The 16,793-nt window shown below is 42.3% G+C and overlaps 1 protein-coding gene and 28 non-coding genes across 30 annotated transcripts in view; all 29 read right to left on the bottom strand.

Moving 5' to 3' along the window:
* Nucleotides 1-47: 47 nt before the first annotated feature.
* trnam-cau (transfer RNA methionine (anticodon CAU)) lies at nucleotides 48-120 on the bottom strand. Its single transcript has one exon. It is a non-coding gene; the product is annotated as a tRNA-Met (tRNA).
* Nucleotides 121-822: 702 nt separating this feature from the next.
* On the bottom strand, nucleotides 823-895 carry trnam-cau (transfer RNA methionine (anticodon CAU)). The gene has a single exon. It is a non-coding gene; the product is annotated as a tRNA-Met (tRNA).
* Nucleotides 896-1,035: 140 nt separating this feature from the next.
* trnam-cau (transfer RNA methionine (anticodon CAU)) lies at nucleotides 1,036-1,108 on the bottom strand. Its single transcript has one exon. It is a non-coding gene; the product is annotated as a tRNA-Met (tRNA).
* A 276-nt stretch (nucleotides 1,109-1,384) lies between these two features.
* Nucleotides 1,385-1,457, bottom strand: trnam-cau (transfer RNA methionine (anticodon CAU)). Its single transcript has one exon. It is a non-coding gene; the product is annotated as a tRNA-Met (tRNA).
* A 140-nt stretch (nucleotides 1,458-1,597) lies between these two features.
* trnam-cau (transfer RNA methionine (anticodon CAU)) lies at nucleotides 1,598-1,670 on the bottom strand. Its single transcript has one exon. It is a non-coding gene; the product is annotated as a tRNA-Met (tRNA).
* Nucleotides 1,671-1,810: 140 nt separating this feature from the next.
* Nucleotides 1,811-1,883, bottom strand: trnam-cau (transfer RNA methionine (anticodon CAU)). The gene has a single exon. It is a non-coding gene; the product is annotated as a tRNA-Met (tRNA).
* Nucleotides 1,884-2,236: 353 nt separating this feature from the next.
* Nucleotides 2,237-2,309, bottom strand: trnam-cau (transfer RNA methionine (anticodon CAU)). The gene has a single exon. It is a non-coding gene; the product is annotated as a tRNA-Met (tRNA).
* A 140-nt stretch (nucleotides 2,310-2,449) lies between these two features.
* On the bottom strand, nucleotides 2,450-2,522 carry trnam-cau (transfer RNA methionine (anticodon CAU)). The gene has a single exon. It is a non-coding gene; the product is annotated as a tRNA-Met (tRNA).
* A 276-nt stretch (nucleotides 2,523-2,798) lies between these two features.
* On the bottom strand, nucleotides 2,799-2,871 carry trnam-cau (transfer RNA methionine (anticodon CAU)). The gene has a single exon. It is a non-coding gene; the product is annotated as a tRNA-Met (tRNA).
* A 139-nt stretch (nucleotides 2,872-3,010) lies between these two features.
* trnam-cau (transfer RNA methionine (anticodon CAU)) lies at nucleotides 3,011-3,083 on the bottom strand. The gene has a single exon. It is a non-coding gene; the product is annotated as a tRNA-Met (tRNA).
* Nucleotides 3,084-3,358: 275 nt separating this feature from the next.
* On the bottom strand, nucleotides 3,359-3,431 carry trnam-cau (transfer RNA methionine (anticodon CAU)). Its single transcript has one exon. It is a non-coding gene; the product is annotated as a tRNA-Met (tRNA).
* A 353-nt stretch (nucleotides 3,432-3,784) lies between these two features.
* trnam-cau (transfer RNA methionine (anticodon CAU)) lies at nucleotides 3,785-3,857 on the bottom strand. The gene has a single exon. It is a non-coding gene; the product is annotated as a tRNA-Met (tRNA).
* A 141-nt stretch (nucleotides 3,858-3,998) lies between these two features.
* Nucleotides 3,999-4,071, bottom strand: trnam-cau (transfer RNA methionine (anticodon CAU)). The gene has a single exon. It is a non-coding gene; the product is annotated as a tRNA-Met (tRNA).
* A 353-nt stretch (nucleotides 4,072-4,424) lies between these two features.
* trnam-cau (transfer RNA methionine (anticodon CAU)) lies at nucleotides 4,425-4,497 on the bottom strand. Its single transcript has one exon. It is a non-coding gene; the product is annotated as a tRNA-Met (tRNA).
* A 140-nt stretch (nucleotides 4,498-4,637) lies between these two features.
* trnam-cau (transfer RNA methionine (anticodon CAU)) lies at nucleotides 4,638-4,710 on the bottom strand. Its single transcript has one exon. It is a non-coding gene; the product is annotated as a tRNA-Met (tRNA).
* Nucleotides 4,711-5,063: 353 nt separating this feature from the next.
* trnam-cau (transfer RNA methionine (anticodon CAU)) lies at nucleotides 5,064-5,136 on the bottom strand. Its single transcript has one exon. It is a non-coding gene; the product is annotated as a tRNA-Met (tRNA).
* A 276-nt stretch (nucleotides 5,137-5,412) lies between these two features.
* On the bottom strand, nucleotides 5,413-5,485 carry trnam-cau (transfer RNA methionine (anticodon CAU)). Its single transcript has one exon. It is a non-coding gene; the product is annotated as a tRNA-Met (tRNA).
* A 139-nt stretch (nucleotides 5,486-5,624) lies between these two features.
* trnam-cau (transfer RNA methionine (anticodon CAU)) lies at nucleotides 5,625-5,697 on the bottom strand. Its single transcript has one exon. It is a non-coding gene; the product is annotated as a tRNA-Met (tRNA).
* Nucleotides 5,698-5,972: 275 nt separating this feature from the next.
* On the bottom strand, nucleotides 5,973-6,045 carry trnam-cau (transfer RNA methionine (anticodon CAU)). Its single transcript has one exon. It is a non-coding gene; the product is annotated as a tRNA-Met (tRNA).
* A 353-nt stretch (nucleotides 6,046-6,398) lies between these two features.
* Nucleotides 6,399-6,471, bottom strand: trnam-cau (transfer RNA methionine (anticodon CAU)). The gene has a single exon. It is a non-coding gene; the product is annotated as a tRNA-Met (tRNA).
* Nucleotides 6,472-6,612: 141 nt separating this feature from the next.
* trnam-cau (transfer RNA methionine (anticodon CAU)) lies at nucleotides 6,613-6,685 on the bottom strand. Its single transcript has one exon. It is a non-coding gene; the product is annotated as a tRNA-Met (tRNA).
* A 353-nt stretch (nucleotides 6,686-7,038) lies between these two features.
* trnam-cau (transfer RNA methionine (anticodon CAU)) lies at nucleotides 7,039-7,111 on the bottom strand. The gene has a single exon. It is a non-coding gene; the product is annotated as a tRNA-Met (tRNA).
* A 140-nt stretch (nucleotides 7,112-7,251) lies between these two features.
* trnam-cau (transfer RNA methionine (anticodon CAU)) lies at nucleotides 7,252-7,324 on the bottom strand. The gene has a single exon. It is a non-coding gene; the product is annotated as a tRNA-Met (tRNA).
* A 353-nt stretch (nucleotides 7,325-7,677) lies between these two features.
* trnam-cau (transfer RNA methionine (anticodon CAU)) lies at nucleotides 7,678-7,750 on the bottom strand. The gene has a single exon. It is a non-coding gene; the product is annotated as a tRNA-Met (tRNA).
* Nucleotides 7,751-7,890: 140 nt separating this feature from the next.
* On the bottom strand, nucleotides 7,891-7,963 carry trnam-cau (transfer RNA methionine (anticodon CAU)). Its single transcript has one exon. It is a non-coding gene; the product is annotated as a tRNA-Met (tRNA).
* Nucleotides 7,964-8,238: 275 nt separating this feature from the next.
* Nucleotides 8,239-8,311, bottom strand: trnam-cau (transfer RNA methionine (anticodon CAU)). Its single transcript has one exon. It is a non-coding gene; the product is annotated as a tRNA-Met (tRNA).
* A 140-nt stretch (nucleotides 8,312-8,451) lies between these two features.
* On the bottom strand, nucleotides 8,452-8,524 carry trnam-cau (transfer RNA methionine (anticodon CAU)). The gene has a single exon. It is a non-coding gene; the product is annotated as a tRNA-Met (tRNA).
* Nucleotides 8,525-8,800: 276 nt separating this feature from the next.
* trnam-cau (transfer RNA methionine (anticodon CAU)) lies at nucleotides 8,801-8,873 on the bottom strand. Its single transcript has one exon. It is a non-coding gene; the product is annotated as a tRNA-Met (tRNA).
* A 414-nt stretch (nucleotides 8,874-9,287) lies between these two features.
* The window catches only part of LOC129844936 (uncharacterized), a gene marked incomplete at its 5' end in the record, with an annotated part of 119,192 nt that continues 111,686 nt past the window's right edge, over nucleotides 9,288-16,793 (bottom strand). For both annotated transcript variants that reach the window (XM_055913101.1, XM_055913102.1), the window contains 2 exon segments: nucleotides 9,288-9,613; nucleotides 12,381-12,425. In XM_055913101.1, the coding sequence (XP_055769076.1) occupies nucleotides 9,556-9,613; nucleotides 12,381-12,425 (103 nt within the window).

The raw sequence follows: 16,793 nt of genomic DNA, 5'->3' as shown, positions 1-16,793 counted from the left end.
TTTTTACTTCCTCTTCAGCCAACACTGTAATTTTACATAAAGCTTTATGCCCCGTGTGAGGATCGAACTCACGACCTTCAGATTATGAGACTGACGCGCTACCTACTGCGCCAACGAGGCACAGTTTATCAGTAATTAGAAAGAAAAAAATATTGATACCGACCTTCAGATTTTGACAGTGACGTTCTAACCACCGTGCCAAAATGTATGGTCTGAAAGTCCACAACACGTGAGAAATAAACAACGATTTCATTCTAAAGTAAAAAATATAGATATGGACCTTAAGATGTGGTATCCACCTTGACAATAGTATGTCTTGTCTGAAAGTCCAAAAACAATGAGAATTAATTTTTACTTCCTCTTCAGCGAACACTGTAATTTTACATAAAGTTTTGCTCCCCCGTGTGAGGATCGAACTCACGACCTTCAGATTATGAGAATGACGCGCTACCTAGTGCGCCAACGAGGCACTGTTTAAAAATATAGATATGGACCTTAAGATGTGGTATCCACCTTGACAATAGTATGTCTTGTCTGAAAGTCCAAAAACAATGAGAATTAATTTTTACTTCCTCTTCAGCCAACACTGTGATTTTACATAAAGCGTTATGCCCCGTGTGAGGATCGAACTCAAGACCTTCAGATTATGAGAATGACGCGTTACCTACTGCGCCAACGAGGTACTCTTTGAAAATATAGATATGGACCTTAAGATGTGGTATCCACCTTGACAATAGTATGTCTTGTCTGAAAGTCCAAAAACAATGAGAGTTAAATTTTACTTCCTCTTCAGGCAACACTGTAATCTTACATAAAGCTTTATGCCCCGTGTGAGGATCGAACTCACGACCTTCAGATTATGAGACTAACGCGCTACCTACTGCGCCAACGAGGCACTGTTTAAAAATATAGATATGGACCTTAAGATGTGGTATCCACCTTGACAATAGTATGTCTTGTCTGAAAGTCCAAAAACAATGAGAATTAATTTTTATTTCCTCTTCAGCCAACACTGTAATTTTACATAAAGCTTTATGCCCCGTGTGAGGATCGAACTCACGACCTTCAGATTATGAGACTGACGCGCTACCTACTGCGCCAACGAGGCACAGTTTATCAGTAATTAGAAAGAAAAAAATATTGATACCGACCTTCAGATTTTGACAGTGACGTTCTAACCACCGTGCCAAAATGTATGGTCTGAAAGTCCACAACACCTGAGAAATAAACAACGATTTCATTCTAAAGTAAAAAATATAGATATGGACCTTAAGATGTGGTATCCACCTTGACAATAGTATGTCTTGTCTGAAAGTCCAAAAACTATGAGAATTAATTTTTACTTCCTCTTCAGCCAACACTGTAATTTTACATAAAGCTTTGCTGCCCCGTGTGAGGATCGAACTCACGACCTTCAGATTATGAGAATGACGCGCTACCTACTGTGCCAACGAGGCACTGTTTAAAAATATAGATATGGACCTTAAGATGTGGTATCCACCTTGACAATAGTATGTCTTGTCTGAAAGTCCAAAAACAATGAGAATTAATTTTTACTTCCTCTTCAGCCAACACTGTGATTTTACATAAAGCGTTATGCCCCGTGTGAGGATCGAACTCAAGACCTTCAGATTATGAGAATGACGCGCTACCTACTGCGCCAACGAGGCACTCTTTGAAAATATAGATATGGACCTTAAGATGTGGTATCCACCTTGACAATAGTATGTCTTGTCTGAAAGTCCAAAAACAATGAGAATTAATTTTTACTTCCTCTTCAGCCAACACTGTAAATTTACATAAAGCTTTATGCCCCGTGTGAGGATCGAACTCACGACCTTCAGATTATGAGACTAACGCGCTACCTACTGCGCCAACGAGACACTGTTTAAAAATATAGATATGGACCTTAAGATGTGGTATCCACCTTGACAATAGTATGTCTTGTCTGAAAGTCCAAAAACAATGAGAATTAATTTTTACTTCCTCTTCAGCCAACACTGTGATTTTACATAAAGCGTTATGCCCCGTGTGAGGATCGAACTCAAGACCTTCAGATTATGAGAATGACGCGTTACCTACTGCGCCAACGAGGCACTCTTTGAAAATATAGATATGGACCTTAAGATGTGGTATCCACCTTGACAATAGTATGTCTTGTCTGAAAGTCCAAAAACTATGAGAATTAATTTTTACTTCCTCTTCAGCCAACACTGTAATTTTACATAAAGCTTTATGCCCCGTGTGAGGATCGAACTCACGACCTTCAGATTATGAGACTGACGCGCTACCTACTGCGCCAACGAGGCACTGTTTAAAAATATAGATATGGACCTTAAGATGTGGTATCCACCTTGACAATAGTATGTCTTGTCTGAAAGTCCAAAAACAATGAGAAATAATTTTTACTTCCTCTTCAGCCAACACTGTGATTTTACATAAAGCTTTATGCCCCGTGTGAGGATCGAACTCACGACCTTCAGATTATGAGACTGACGCGCTACCTACTGCGCCAACGAGGAACAGTTTATCAGTAATTAGAAAGAAAAAAATATTGATACCGACCTTCAGATTTTGACAGTGACGTTCTAACCACCGTGCCAAAATGTATGGTCTGAAAGCCCACAACACCTGAGAAATAAACAACGATTTCATTCTAAAGTAAAAAATATAGATATGGACCTTAAGATGTGGTTTCCACCTTGACAATAGTATGTCTTGTCTGAAAGTCCAAAAACAATGAGAATTAATTTTTACTTCCTCTTCAGCCAACACTGTAAATTTACATAAAGCTTTGCTGCCCCGTGTGAGGATCGAACTCACGACCTTCAGATTATGAGACTGACGCGCTACCTACTGCGCCAACGAGGCACTGTTTAAAAATATAGATATGGACCTTAAGATGTGGTATCCACCTTGACAATAGTACGTCTTGTCTGAAAGTCCAAAAACAATGAGAATTAATTTTTACTTCCTCTTCAGCCAACAGTGTAATTTCACATAAACTTTATGCCCCGTGTGAGGATCGAACTCACGACCTTCAGATTATGAGACTGACGCGCTACCTACTGCGCCAACGAGGCACAGTTTATCCGTAATTAGAAAGAAAAAAATATTGATACCGACCTTCAGATTTTGACAGTGACGTTCTAACCACCGTGCCAAAATGTATGGTCTGAAAGTCCACAACACCTGAAAAATAAACAATGATTTCATTCTAAAGTAAAAAATATAGATATGGACCTTAAGATGTGGTTTCCACCTTGACAATAGTATGTCTTGTCTGAAAGTCCAAAAACAATGAGAATTAATTTTTACTTCCTCTTCAGCCAACACTGTAATTTTACATAAAGCTTTATGCCCCGTGTGAGGATCGAACTCACGACCTTCAGATTATGAGACTGACGCGCTACCTACTGCGCCAACGAAGCACTCTTTGAAAATATAGATATGGACCTTAAGATGTGGTATCCACCTTGACAATAGTATGTCTTGTCTGAAAGTCCAAAAACTATGAGAATTAATTTTTACTTCCTCTTCAGCCAACACTGTGATTTTACATAAAGCGTTATGCCCCGTGTGAGGATCGAACTCAAGACCTTCAGATTATGAGAATGACGCGTTACCTACTGCGCCAACGAGGCACTGTTTAAGAATATAGATATGGACCTTAAGATGTGGTATCCACCTTGACAATAGTATGTCTTGTCTGAAAGTCCAAAAACAATGAGAATTAATTTTTACTTCCTCTTCAGCCAACACTGTAATTTTACATAAAGCTTTATGCCCCGTGTGAGGATCGAACTCACGACCTTCAGATTATGAGACTGACGCGCTACCTACTGCGCCAACGAAGCACTCTTTGAAAATATAGATATGGACCTTAAGATGTGGTATCCACCTTGACAATAGTATGTCTTGTCTGAAAGTCCAAAAACAATGAGAATTAATTTTTACTTCCTCTTCAGCCAACACTGTAAATTTACATAAAGCTTTGCTGCCCCGTGTGAGGATCGAACTCACGACCTTCAGATTATGAGACTGACGCGCTACCTACTGCGCCAATGAAGCACTCTTTGAAAATATAGATATGGACCTTAAGATGTGGTATCCACCTTGACAATAGTATGTCTTGTCTGAAAGTCCAAAAACTATGAGAATTAATTTTTACTTCCTCTTCAGCCAACACTGTGATTTTACATAAAGCGTTATGCCCCGTGTGAGGATCGAACTCAAGACCTTCAGATTATGAGAATGACGCGTTACCTACTGCGCCAACGAGGCACTCTTTCAAAATATAGATATGGACCTTAAGATGTGGTATCCACCTTGACAATAGTATGTCTTGTCTGAAAGTCCAAAAACAATGAGAATTAATTTTTACTTCCTCTTCAGCCAACACTGTAATTTTACATAAAGCTTTATGCCCCGTGTGAGGATCGAACTCACGACCTTCAGATTATGAGACTGACGCGCTACCTACTGCGCCAACGAGACACTGTTTAAAAATATAGATATGGACCTTAAGATGTGGTATCCACCTTGACAATAGTATGTCTTGTCTGAAAGTCCAAAAACAATGAGAATTAATTTTTACTTCCTCTTCAGCCAACACTGTAATTTTACATAAAGCTTTATGCCCCGTGTGAGGATCGAACTCACGACCTTCAGATTATGAGACTGACGCGCTACCTACTGCGCCAACGAAGCACTCTTTGAAAATATAGATATGGACCTTAAGATGTGGTATCCACCTTGACAATAGTATGTCTTGTCTGAAAGTCCAAAAACTATGAGAATTAATTTTTACTTCCTCTTCAGCCAACACTGTGATTTTACATAAAGCGTTATGCCCCGTGTGAGGATCGAACTCAAGACCTTCAGATTATGAGAATGACGCGTTACCTACTGCGCCAACGAGTCACTGTTTAAAAATATAGATATGGACCTTAAGATGTGGTATCCACCTTGACAATAGTATGTCTTGTCTGAAAGTCCAAAAACAATGAGAATTAATTTTTACTTCCTCTTCAGCCAACACTGTGATTTTACATAAAGCTTTATGCCCCGTGTGAGGATCGAACTCACGACCTTCAGATTATGAGACTGACGCGCTACCTACTGCGCCAACGAGGAACAGTTTATCAGTAATTAGAAAGAAAAAAATATTGATACCGACCTTCAGATTTTGACAGTGACGTTCTAACCACCGTGCCAAAATGTATGGTCTGAAAGCCCACAACACCTGAGAAATAAACAACGATTTCATTCTAAAGTAAAAAATATAGATATGGACCTTAAGATGTGGTTTCCACCTTGACAATAGTATGTCTTGTCTGAAAGTCCAAAAACAATGAGAATTAATTTTTACTTCCTCTTCAGCCAACACTGTAAATTTACATAAAGCTTTGCTGCCCCGTGTGAGGATCGAACTCACGACCTTCAGATTATGAGACTGACGCGCTACCTACTGCGCCAACGAGGCACTGTTTAAAAATATAGATATGGACCTTAAGATGTGGTATCCACCTTGACAATAGTACGTCTTGTCTGAAAGTCCAAAAACAATGAGAATTAATTTTTACTTCCTCTTCAGCCAACAGTGTAATTTCACATAAACTTTATGCCCCGTGTGAGGATCGAACTCACGACCTTCAGATTATGAGACTGACGCGCTACCTACTGCGCCAACGAGGCACAGTTTATCCGTAATTAGAAAGAAAAAAATATTGATACCGACCTTCAGATTTTGACAGTGACGTTCTAACCACCGTGCCAAAATGTATGGTCTGAAAGTCCACAACACCTGAAAAATAAACAATGATTTCATTCTAAAGTAAAAAATATAGATATGGACCTTAAGATGTGGTTTCCACCTTGACAATAGTATGTCTTGTCTGAAAGTCCAAAAACAATGAGAATTAATTTTTACTTCCTCTTCAGCCAACACTGTAATTTTACATAAAGCTTTATGCCCCGTGTGAGGATCGAACTCACGACCTTCAGATTATGAGACTGACGCGCTACCTACTGCGCCAACGAAGCACTCTTTGAAAATATAGATATGGACCTTAAGATGTGGTATCCACCTTGACAATAGTATGTCTTGTCTGAAAGTCCAAAAACTATGAGAATTAATTTTTACTTCCTCTTCAGCCAACACTGTGATTTTACATAAAGCGTTATGCCCCGTGTGAGGATCGAACTCAAGACCTTCAGATTATGAGAATGACGCGTTACCTACTGCGCCAACGAGGCACTGTTTAAGAATATAGATATGGACCTTAAGATGTGGTATCCACCTTGACAATAGTATGTCTTGTCTGAAAGTCCAAAAACAATGAGAATTAATTTTTACTTCCTCTTCAGCCAACACTGTAATTTTACATAAAGCTTTATGCCCCGTGTGAGGATCGAACTCACGACCTTCAGATTATGAGACTGACGCGCTACCTACTGCGCCAACGAAGCACTCTTTGAAAATATAGATATGGACCTTAAGATGTGGTATCCACCTTGACAATAGTATGTCTTGTCTGAAAGTCCAAAAACAATGAGAATTAATTTTTACTTCCTCTTCAGCCAACACTGTAAATTTACATAAAGCTTTGCTGCCCCGTGTGAGGATCGAACTCACGACCTTCAGATTATGAGACTGACGCGCTACCTACTGCGCCAATGAAGCACTCTTTGAAAATATAGATATGGACCTTAAGATGTGGTATCCACCTTGACAATAGTATGTCTTGTCTGAAAGTCCAAAAACTATGAGAATTAATTTTTACTTCCTCTTCAGCCAACACTGTGATTTTACATAAAGCGTTATGCCCCGTGTGAGGATCGAACTCAAGACCTTCAGATTATGAGAATGACGCGTTACCTACTGCGCCAACGAGGCACTCTTTCAAAATATAGATATGGACCTTAAGATGTGGTATCCACCTTGACAATAGTATGTCTTGTCTGAAAGTCCAAAAACAATGAGAATTAATTTTTACTTCCTCTTCAGCCAACACTGTAATTTTACATAAAGCTTTATGCCCCGTGTGAGGATCGAACTCACGACCTTCAGATTATGAGACTGACGCGCTACCTACTGCGCCAACGAGACACTGTTTAAAAATATAGATATGGACCTTAAGATGTGGTATCCACCTTGACAATAGTATGTCTTGTCTGAAAGTCCAAAAACAATGAGAATTAATTTTTACTTCCTCTTCAGCCAACACTGTAATTTTACATAAAGCTTTATGCCCCGTGTGAGGATCGAACTCACGACCTTCAGATTATGAGACTGACGCGCTACCTACTGCGCCAACGAAGCACTCTTTGAAAATATAGATATGGACCTTAAGATGTGGTATCCACCTTGACAATAGTATGTCTTGTCTGAAAGTCCAAAAACTATGAGAATTAATTTTTACTTCCTCTTCAGCCAACACTGTGATTTTACATAAAGCGTTATGCCCCGTGTGAGGATCGAACTCAAGACCTTCAGATTATGAGAATGACGCGTTACCTACTGCGCCAACGAGGCACTCTTTGAAAATATAGATATGGACCTTAAGATGTGGTATCCACCTTGACAATAGTATGTCTTGTCTGAAAGTCCAAAAACAATGAGAATTAATTTTTACTTCCTCTTCAGGCAACACTGTAATTTTACATAAAGCTTTATGCCCCGTGTGAGGATCGAACTCACGACCTTCAGATTATGAGACTAACGCGCTACCTACTGCGCCAACGAGTCACTGTTTAAAAATATAGATATGGACCTTAAGATGTGGTATCCACCTTGACAATAGTATGTCTTGTCTGAAAGTCCAAAAACAATGAGAATTAATTTTTACTTCCTCTTCAGCCAACACTGTGATTTTACATAAAGCTTTATGCCCCGTGTGAGGATCGAACTCACGACCTTCAGATTATGAGACTGACGCGCTACCTACTGCGCCAACGAGGAACAGTTTATCAGTAATTAGAAAGAAAAAAATATTGATACCGACCTTCAGATTTTGACAGTGACGTTCTAACCACCGTGCCAAAATGTATGGTCTGAAAGCCCACAACACCTGAGAAATAAACAACGATTTCATTCTAAAGTAAAAAATATAGATATGGACCTTAAGATGTGGTATCCACCTTGACAATAGTATGTCTTGTCTGAAAGTCCAAAAACAATGAGAATTAATTTTTACTTCCTCTTCAGCCAACACTGTAAATTTACATAAAGCTTTATGCCCCGTGTGAGGATCGAACTCACGACCTTCAGATTATGAGACTAACGCGCTACCTACTGCGCCAACGAGGCACTGTTTAAAAATATAGATATGGACCATAAGATGTGGTATCCACCTTGACAATAGTATGTCTTGTCTGAAAGTCCAAAAACAATGAGAATTAATTTTTACTTCCTCTTCAGCCAACACTGTGATTTTACATAAAGCTTTATGCCCCGTGTGAGGATCGAACTCAAGACCTTCAGATTATGAGACTGACGCGCTACCTACTGCGCCAACGAGGCACAGTTTATCAGTAATTAGAAAGAAAAAAATATTGATACCGACCTTCAGATTTTGACAGTGACGTTCTAACCACCGTGTCAAAATGTATGGTCTGAAAGTCCACAACACCTGAGAAATAAACAACGATTTCATTCTAAAGTAAAAAATATAGATATGGACCTTAAGATGTGGTATCCACCTTGACAATAGTATGTCTTGTCTGAAAGTCCAAAAACAATGAGAATTAATTTTTACTTCCTCTTCAGCCAACACTGTAATTTTACATAAAGCTTTGCTGCCCCGTGTGAGGATCGAACTCACGACCTTCAGATTATGAGACTGACGCGCTACCTACTGCGCCAACGAGGCACAGTTTATCAGTAATTAGAAAGAAAAAAATATCGATCCGACCTTCAGATTTTGACAGTGACGTTGTGACAAAACAACGGAACGTGATTGTGACGTCATCGTCTATAAACAACCATCCATTGTGACAAAACAATGGAACGTGATTGTGACGTCATCGTCTATAAACAACCACCCATTGTGACGTCATTGTCTATAAACAAGCACCCGTTGTGACAAGACAACGGAACGTGATTGTGACGTCATCGTCTATAAACAACAACCCATTGTGACATGACAACGGAACGTGATTGTGACGTCATCGTCTATAAACAACCACCCATTGTGACGTCATTGTCTATAAACAAGCACCCGTTGTGACAAGACAACGGAACGTGGTTGTGACGTCATCGTGTAAAAACAGCAAACAGACGTGAATCAAAAAAAGAAACATGATTTATTATTAATGTGTTCGGTAAATAACGAAGACCTTTTTTACAACAGCCAAAACACACACTATTTACTCTCACACTTTTTATACCGCATAGTCCTACTCCGGTGATACGGATAAATAAAATCTGTTTATTTGTTAAAAACCCAAAAAGGCACAAAGGTATTATTAACAGTCTGATAAACACTTTATTATACAATCATTGTCCTCTTCTTCGCTGCTTCCTCGTGTTCAGAGATGTTCTCACAGTCTGAGTCACACTCCAATCTGAACCAGGTCCAGTCTGCTGCATTCTGGGATTACAGCTAGCGTCCTGGAGACAGACACACACTCCGTCAGTAACACACCAGACACACGCTCCGTCAGTAACACACCAGACACACACTCCGTCAGTAACACACCAGACACACACTCCGTCAGTAACACACCAGACACACACTCCGTCAGTAACACACCAGACACAGACGTTACTCTGTTTTCTACTCTTGTAGAGAAGGGGGGGGACTCTTGTAGAGAAGGGGGGGGACTCTTGTAGAGAAGGGGGGGGACTCTTGTAGAGAAGGGGGGGGACTCTTGTAGAGAAGGGGGGGGACTCTTGTAGAGAAGGGGGGGGACTCTTGTAGAGAAGGGGGGGGACTCTTGTAGAGAAGGGGGGGGACTCTTGTAGAGAAGGGGGGGGACTCTTGTAGAGAAGGGGGGGGACTCTTGTAGAGAAGGGGGGGGACTCTTGTAGAGAAGGGGGGGGACTCTTGTAGAGAAGGGGGGGGACTCTTGTAGAGAAGGGGGGGGACTCTCGTAGAGAAGGGGGGGGACTCTCGTAGAGAAGGGGGGGGACTCTCGTAGAGAAGGGGGGGGACTCTCGTAGAGAAGGGGGGGACTCTCGTAGAGAAGGGGGGGACTCTCGTAGAGAAGTGGGGGGGGACTCTCGTAGAGAAGTGGGGGGGGACTCTCGTAGAGAAGTGGGGGGGGACTCTCGTAGAGAAGTGGGGGGGGACTCTCGTAGAGAAGTGGGGGGGGACTCTCGTAGAGAAGTGGGGGGGGACTCTCGTAGAGAAGTGGGGGGGGACTCTCGTAGAGAAGTGGGGGGGGACTCTCGTAGAGAAGTGGGGGGGGACTCTCGTAGAGAAGTGGGGGGGGACTCTCGTAGAGAAGTGGGGGGGACTCTCGTAGAGAAGTGGGGGGGGACTCTCGTAGAGAAGTGGGGGGGACTCTCGTAGAGAAGTGGGGGGGGACTCTCGTAGAGAAGTGGGGGGGGACTCTCGTAGAGAAGGGGGGGACTCTCGTAGAGAAGGGGGGGGCTCTCGTAGAGAAGGGGGGGGGCTCTCGTAGAGAAGGGGGGGGACTCTCGTAGAGAAGGGGGGGGACTTTCGTAGAGAAGGGGGGGGACTCTCGTAGAGAAGGGGGGGGACTCTCGTAGAGAAGGGGGGGACTCTCGTAGAGAAGGGGGGGACTCTCGTAGAGAAGGGGGGGGGACTCTCGTAGAGAAGGGGGGGGGACTCTCGTAGAGAAGGGGGGGGGACTCTCGTAGAGAAGGGGGGGGACTCTCGTAGAGAAGGGGGGGACTCTCGTAGAGAAGGGGGGGACTCTCGTAGAGAAGGGGGGGGACTCTCGTAGAGAAGGGGGGGGACTCTCGTAGAGAAGGGGGGGGACTCTCGTAGAGAAGGGGGGGGACTCTCGTAGAGAAGGGGGGGACTCTCGTAGAGAAGGGGGGGACTCTCGTAGAGAAGGGGGGGGACTCTCGTAGAGAAGGGGGGGGACTCTCGTAGAGAAGGGGGGGGACTCTCGTAGAGAAGGGGGGGTTCTCTCGTAGAGAAGGGGGGGTTCTCTCGTAGAGAAGGGGGGGGACTCTTGTAGAGAAGGGGGGGGCTCGGGGGGGGCTCTTGTAGAGAAGGGGGGGACTCTCGTAGAGAAGGGGGGGTTCTCTCGTAGAGAAGGGGGGGACTCTTGTAGAGAGGGGGGGGGACTCTTGTAGAGAAGGGGGGGGCTCGGGGGGGGCTCTTGTAGAGAACGGGGGGCTCTTGTAGAGAAGGGGGGGACTCTTGTAGAGGGGGGGGGACTCTTGTAGAGGGGGGGGGACTCTTGTAGAGAGGGGGGGGACTCTTGTAGAGAGGGGGGGGACTCTTGTAGAGAAGGGGGGGGCTCTTGTAGAGAAGGGGGGGCTCTTGTAGAGAAGGGGGGGACACTTGTAGAGAAGGGGGGGACTCTTGTAGAGAAGGGGGGGACTCTTGTAGAGAAGGGGGGGCTCTTGTAGAGAAGGGGGGGACTCTTGTAGAGAAGGGGGGGACTCTTGTAGAGAAGGGGGGGCTCTTGTAGAGAAGGGGGGGACTCTTGTAGAGAAGGGGGGGACTCTTGTAGAGAAGGGGGGGCTCTTGTAGAGAGGGGGGGGACTCTTGTAGAGAGGGGGGGACTCTTGTAGAGAGGGGGGGGACTCTTGTAGAGAAGGGGGGGGCTCTTGTAGAGAAGGGGAGGGACTCTTGTAGAGAAGGGGGGGACTCTTGTAGAGAAGGGGGGGACTCTTGTAGAGAAGGGGGGGACTCTTGTAGAGAAGGGGGGGACTCTTGTAGAGAAGGGGGGGACTCTTGTAGAGAAGGGGGGGACTCTTGTAGAGAAGGGGGGGACTCTTGTAGAGAAGGGGGGGACTCTTGTAGAGAAGGGGGGGACTCTTGTAGAGAAGGGGGGGACTCTTGTAGAGAAGGGGGGGACTCTTGTAGAGAAGGGGGGGACTCTTGTAGAGAAGGGGGGGACTCTTGTAGAGAAGGGGGGGACTCTTGTAGAGAAGGGGGGGACTCTTGTAGAGAAGGGGGGGGACTCTTGTAGAGAAGGGGGGGGACTCTTGTAGAGAAGGGGGGGACTCTTGTAGAGAAGGGGGGGACTCTTGTAGAGAAGGGGGGGACTCTTGTAGAGAAGGGGGGGACTCTTGTAGAGAAGGGGGGGACTCTTGTAGAGAAGGGGGGGACTCTTGTAGAGAAGGGGGGGACTCTTGTAGAGAAGGGGGGGGACTCTTGTAGAGAAGGGGGGGACTCTTGTAGAGAAGGGGGGGACTCTTGTAGAGAAGGGGTAGAGTGTGTCGTGAGACTTACTTTCTGATGAAGTCTGTGAGGTAGAAGTGCCACAAGGGGTCAGGCCTGGAGACAGAACGATACGGATATATCAGTATGTAACATATCAGTATGTAACATATCAGTATGTAACATATCAGTATGTAACATATCAGTGGGTAACATATCAGTATGTAACATATCAGTGGGTAACATATCAGTGGGTAACATATCAGTGGGTAACATATCAGTGGGTAACATATCAGTATGTAACATATCAGTATGTAACATATCAGTGGGTAACATATCAGTATGTAACATATCAGTATGTAACATATCAGTGGGTAACATATCAGTATGTAACATATCAGTGGGTAACATATCAGTATGTAACATATCAGTGGGTAACATATCAGTATGTAACATATCAGTGGGTAACATATCAGTATGTAACATATCAGTATGTAACATATCAGTGGGTAACATATCAGTATGTAACATATCAGTACGTGACATATCAGTACGTGACATATCAGTGGGTAACATATCAGTGGGTAACATATCAGTACGTGACATATCAGTGGGTAACATATCAGTGGGTAACATATCAGTGGGTAACATATCAGTATGTAACATATCAGTATGTAACATATCAGTATGTAACATATCAGTATGTAACATATCAGTATGTAACATATCAGTATGTAACATATGAGTGGGTAACATATCAGTGGGTAACATATCAGTGGGTAACATATCAGTGGGTAACATATCAGTGGGTAACATATCAGTATGTAACATATCAGTGGGTAACATATCAGTGGGTAACATATCAGTATGTAACATATCAGTGGGTAACATATCAGTATGTAACATATCAGTGGGTAACATATCAGTATGTAACATATCAGTGGGTAACATATCAGTATGTAACATATCAGTGGGTAACATATCAGTATGTAACATATCAGTATGTAACATATCAGTACGTGACATATCAGTACGTGACATATCAGTGGGTAACATATCAGTACGTGACATATCAGTGGGTAACATATCAGTGGGTAACATATCAGTGGGTAACATATCAGTATGTAACATATCAGTATGTAACATATCAGTGGGTAACATATCAGTATGTAACATATCAGTATGTAACATATCAGTATGTAACATATCAGTATGTAACATATCAGTATGTAACATATGAGTGGGTAACATATCAGTATGTAACATATCAGTATGTCATATATCAGTATGTCATATATCAGTATGTAACATATGAGTGGGTAACATATCAGTATGTAACATATCGGTGGGTAACATATCGGTGGGTAACATATCGGTGGGTAACATATCGGTGGGTAACATATCGGTGGGTAACATATCGGTGGGTAACATATCGGTGGGTAACATATCGGTGGGTAACATATCGGTATGTAACATATCGGTATGTAACATATCGGTATGTAACATATCGGTATGTAACATACCGGTGGGTAACATACCGGTGGGTAACATACCGGTGGGTAACATACCGGTGGGTAACATATCGGTATGTAACATACCGGTATGTAACATATCAGTGGGTAATATATCGGTATGTAACATATCAGTGGGTAACATATCAGTGGGTAACATACCGGTATGTAACATACCAGTGGGTAACATACCAGTGGGTAACATACCAGTGGGTAACATATCAGTATGTAACATACCAGTGGGTAACATATCAGAATGTAACATATCAGAATGTAACATATCAGTATGTAACATACCAGTGGGTAACATATCAGTATGTAACATATCAGTGGGTAACATATCAGTATGTAACATATCAGTATGTAACATATCAGTATGTAACATATCAGTATGTAACATATCAGTATGTAACATATGAGTGGGTAACATATCAGTATGTAACATATCAGTATGTAACATATCAGTATGTAACATATCAGTGGGTAACATATCAGTATGTAACATATCAGTATGTAACATATCAGTATGTAACATATCAGTATGTAACATATGAGTGGGTAACATATCGGTATGTAACATATCGGTGGGTAACATATCGGTGGGTAACATATCGGTGGGTAACATATCGGTGGGTAACATATCGGTGGGTAACATATCGGCGGGTAACATATCGGTGGGTAACATATCGGTATGTAACATATCGGTATTTAACATATCGGTATGTAACATATCGGTGGGTAACATATCGGTATGTAACATACCGGTGGGTAACATACCGGTGGGTAATATATCGGTATGTAACATACCGGTATGTAACATATCAGTGGGTAATATATCGGTATGTAACATATCAGTGGGTAATATATCGGTATGTAACATATCAGTGGGTAACATACCAGTATGTAACATACCAGTGGGTAACATACCAGTGGGTAACATACCAGTGGGTAACATATCAGTATGTAACATACCAGTGGGAAACATATCAGAATGTAACATATCAGAATGTAACATATCAGTATGTAACATATCAGTATGTAACATACCAGTGGGTAACATATCAGTATGTAACATATCAGTATGTAACATATCAGTATGTAACATATCAGTGGGTAACATATCAGTATGTAACATATCAGTGGGTAACATATCAGTGGGTAACATATCAGTATGTAACATATCAGTATGTAACATATCAGTATGTAACATATCAGTATGTAACATATCAGTGGGTAACATATCAGTGGGTAACATATCAGTATGTAACATATCGGCGGGTAACATATCGGCGGGTAACATATCGGCGGGTAACATATCGGCGGGTAACATATCGGCGGGTAACATATCGGCGGGTAACATATCGGCGGGTAACATATCGGCGGGTAACATATCGGCGGGTAACATATCGGCGGGTAACATATCGGCGGGTAACATATCGGCGGGTAACATATCGGCGGGTAACATATCGGCGGGTAACATATCGGCGGGTAACATATCGGCGGGTAACATATCGGCGGGTAACATATCGGCGGGTAACATACCGGCGGGTAACATACCGGTATGTAACATACCGGTATGTAACATATCAGTGGGTAATATATCGGTATGTAACATATCAGTGGGTAACATATCAGTGGGTAACATACCAGTGGGTAACATACCAGTGGGTAACATACCAGTGGGTAACATACCAGTGGGTAACATATCAGTATGTAACATACCAGTGGGTAACATATCAGAATGTAACATATCAGAATGTAACATACCAGTGGGTAACATATCAGTATGTAACATATCAGTATGTAACATATCAGTGGGTAACATATCAGTATGTAACATATCAGTGGGTAACATATCAGTGGGTAACATATCAGTATGTAACATATCAGTATGTAACATATCAGTATGTAACATATCAGTATGTAACATATCAGTGGGTAACATATCAGTGGGTAACATATCAGTGGGTAACATATCAGTGGGTAACATATCAGTGGGTAACATATCAGTATGTAACATATCGGCGGGTAACATATCGGCGGGTAACATATCGGCGGGTAACATATCGGCGGGTAACATATCGGCGGGTAACATATCGGCGGGTAACATATCGGCGGGTAACATATCGGCGGGTAACATATCGGCGGGTAACATATCGGCATGTAACATATCGGCATGTAACATATCGGCATGTAACATATCGGCATGTAACATATCGGCATGTAACATATCGGCATGTAACATATCGGCATGTAACATATCGGCGGGTAACATACCGGCGGGTAACATATCGGTATGTCACATATCGGTACGTAACATATCGGTACGTAACATATCGGTACGTAACATATCAGTGGGTAACATATCAGTGGGTAACATATCAGTGGGTAACATATCAGTGGGTAACATATCAGTGGGTAACATATCAGTGGGTAACATATCAGTGGGTAACATATCAGTGGGTAACATATCAGTGGGTAACATATCAGTGGGTAACATATTAGTGGGTAACATATCAGTATGTAACATACCAGTGGGTAACATATCAGTAGGTAACATATCAGTATGTAACATATCAGTATGTAACATACCAGTGGGTAACATATCAGTATGTAACATACCGGTGGGTAACATATCGGTGGGTAACATACCAGTATGTAACATATCAGTGGGTAACATACCAGTGGGTAACATACCAGTGGGTAACATGCCAGTATGTAACATGCCAGTATGTAACATGCCAGTATGTAACATATCAGTATGTAACATATCAGTATGTAACATATCAGTATGTAACATACCAGTATGTAACATATCAGTATGTAACATACCAGTGGGTAACATATCAGTATGTAACATATCAGTATGTAACATATCAGTATGTAACATATCAGTAACATATCAGTATGTAACATATCAGTATGTAACGTATCAGTATGTAACGTATCAGTATGTAACGTATCAGTATGTAAC

This window comes from Salvelinus fontinalis, unplaced genomic scaffold (genome assembly GCF_029448725.1).
Source record: "Salvelinus fontinalis isolate EN_2023a unplaced genomic scaffold, ASM2944872v1 scaffold_0256, whole genome shotgun sequence".
Taxonomy (NCBI): domain Eukaryota; kingdom Metazoa; phylum Chordata; class Actinopteri; order Salmoniformes; family Salmonidae; genus Salvelinus; species Salvelinus fontinalis.
This window is presented reverse-complemented; position numbering and strand designations above follow the sequence as displayed.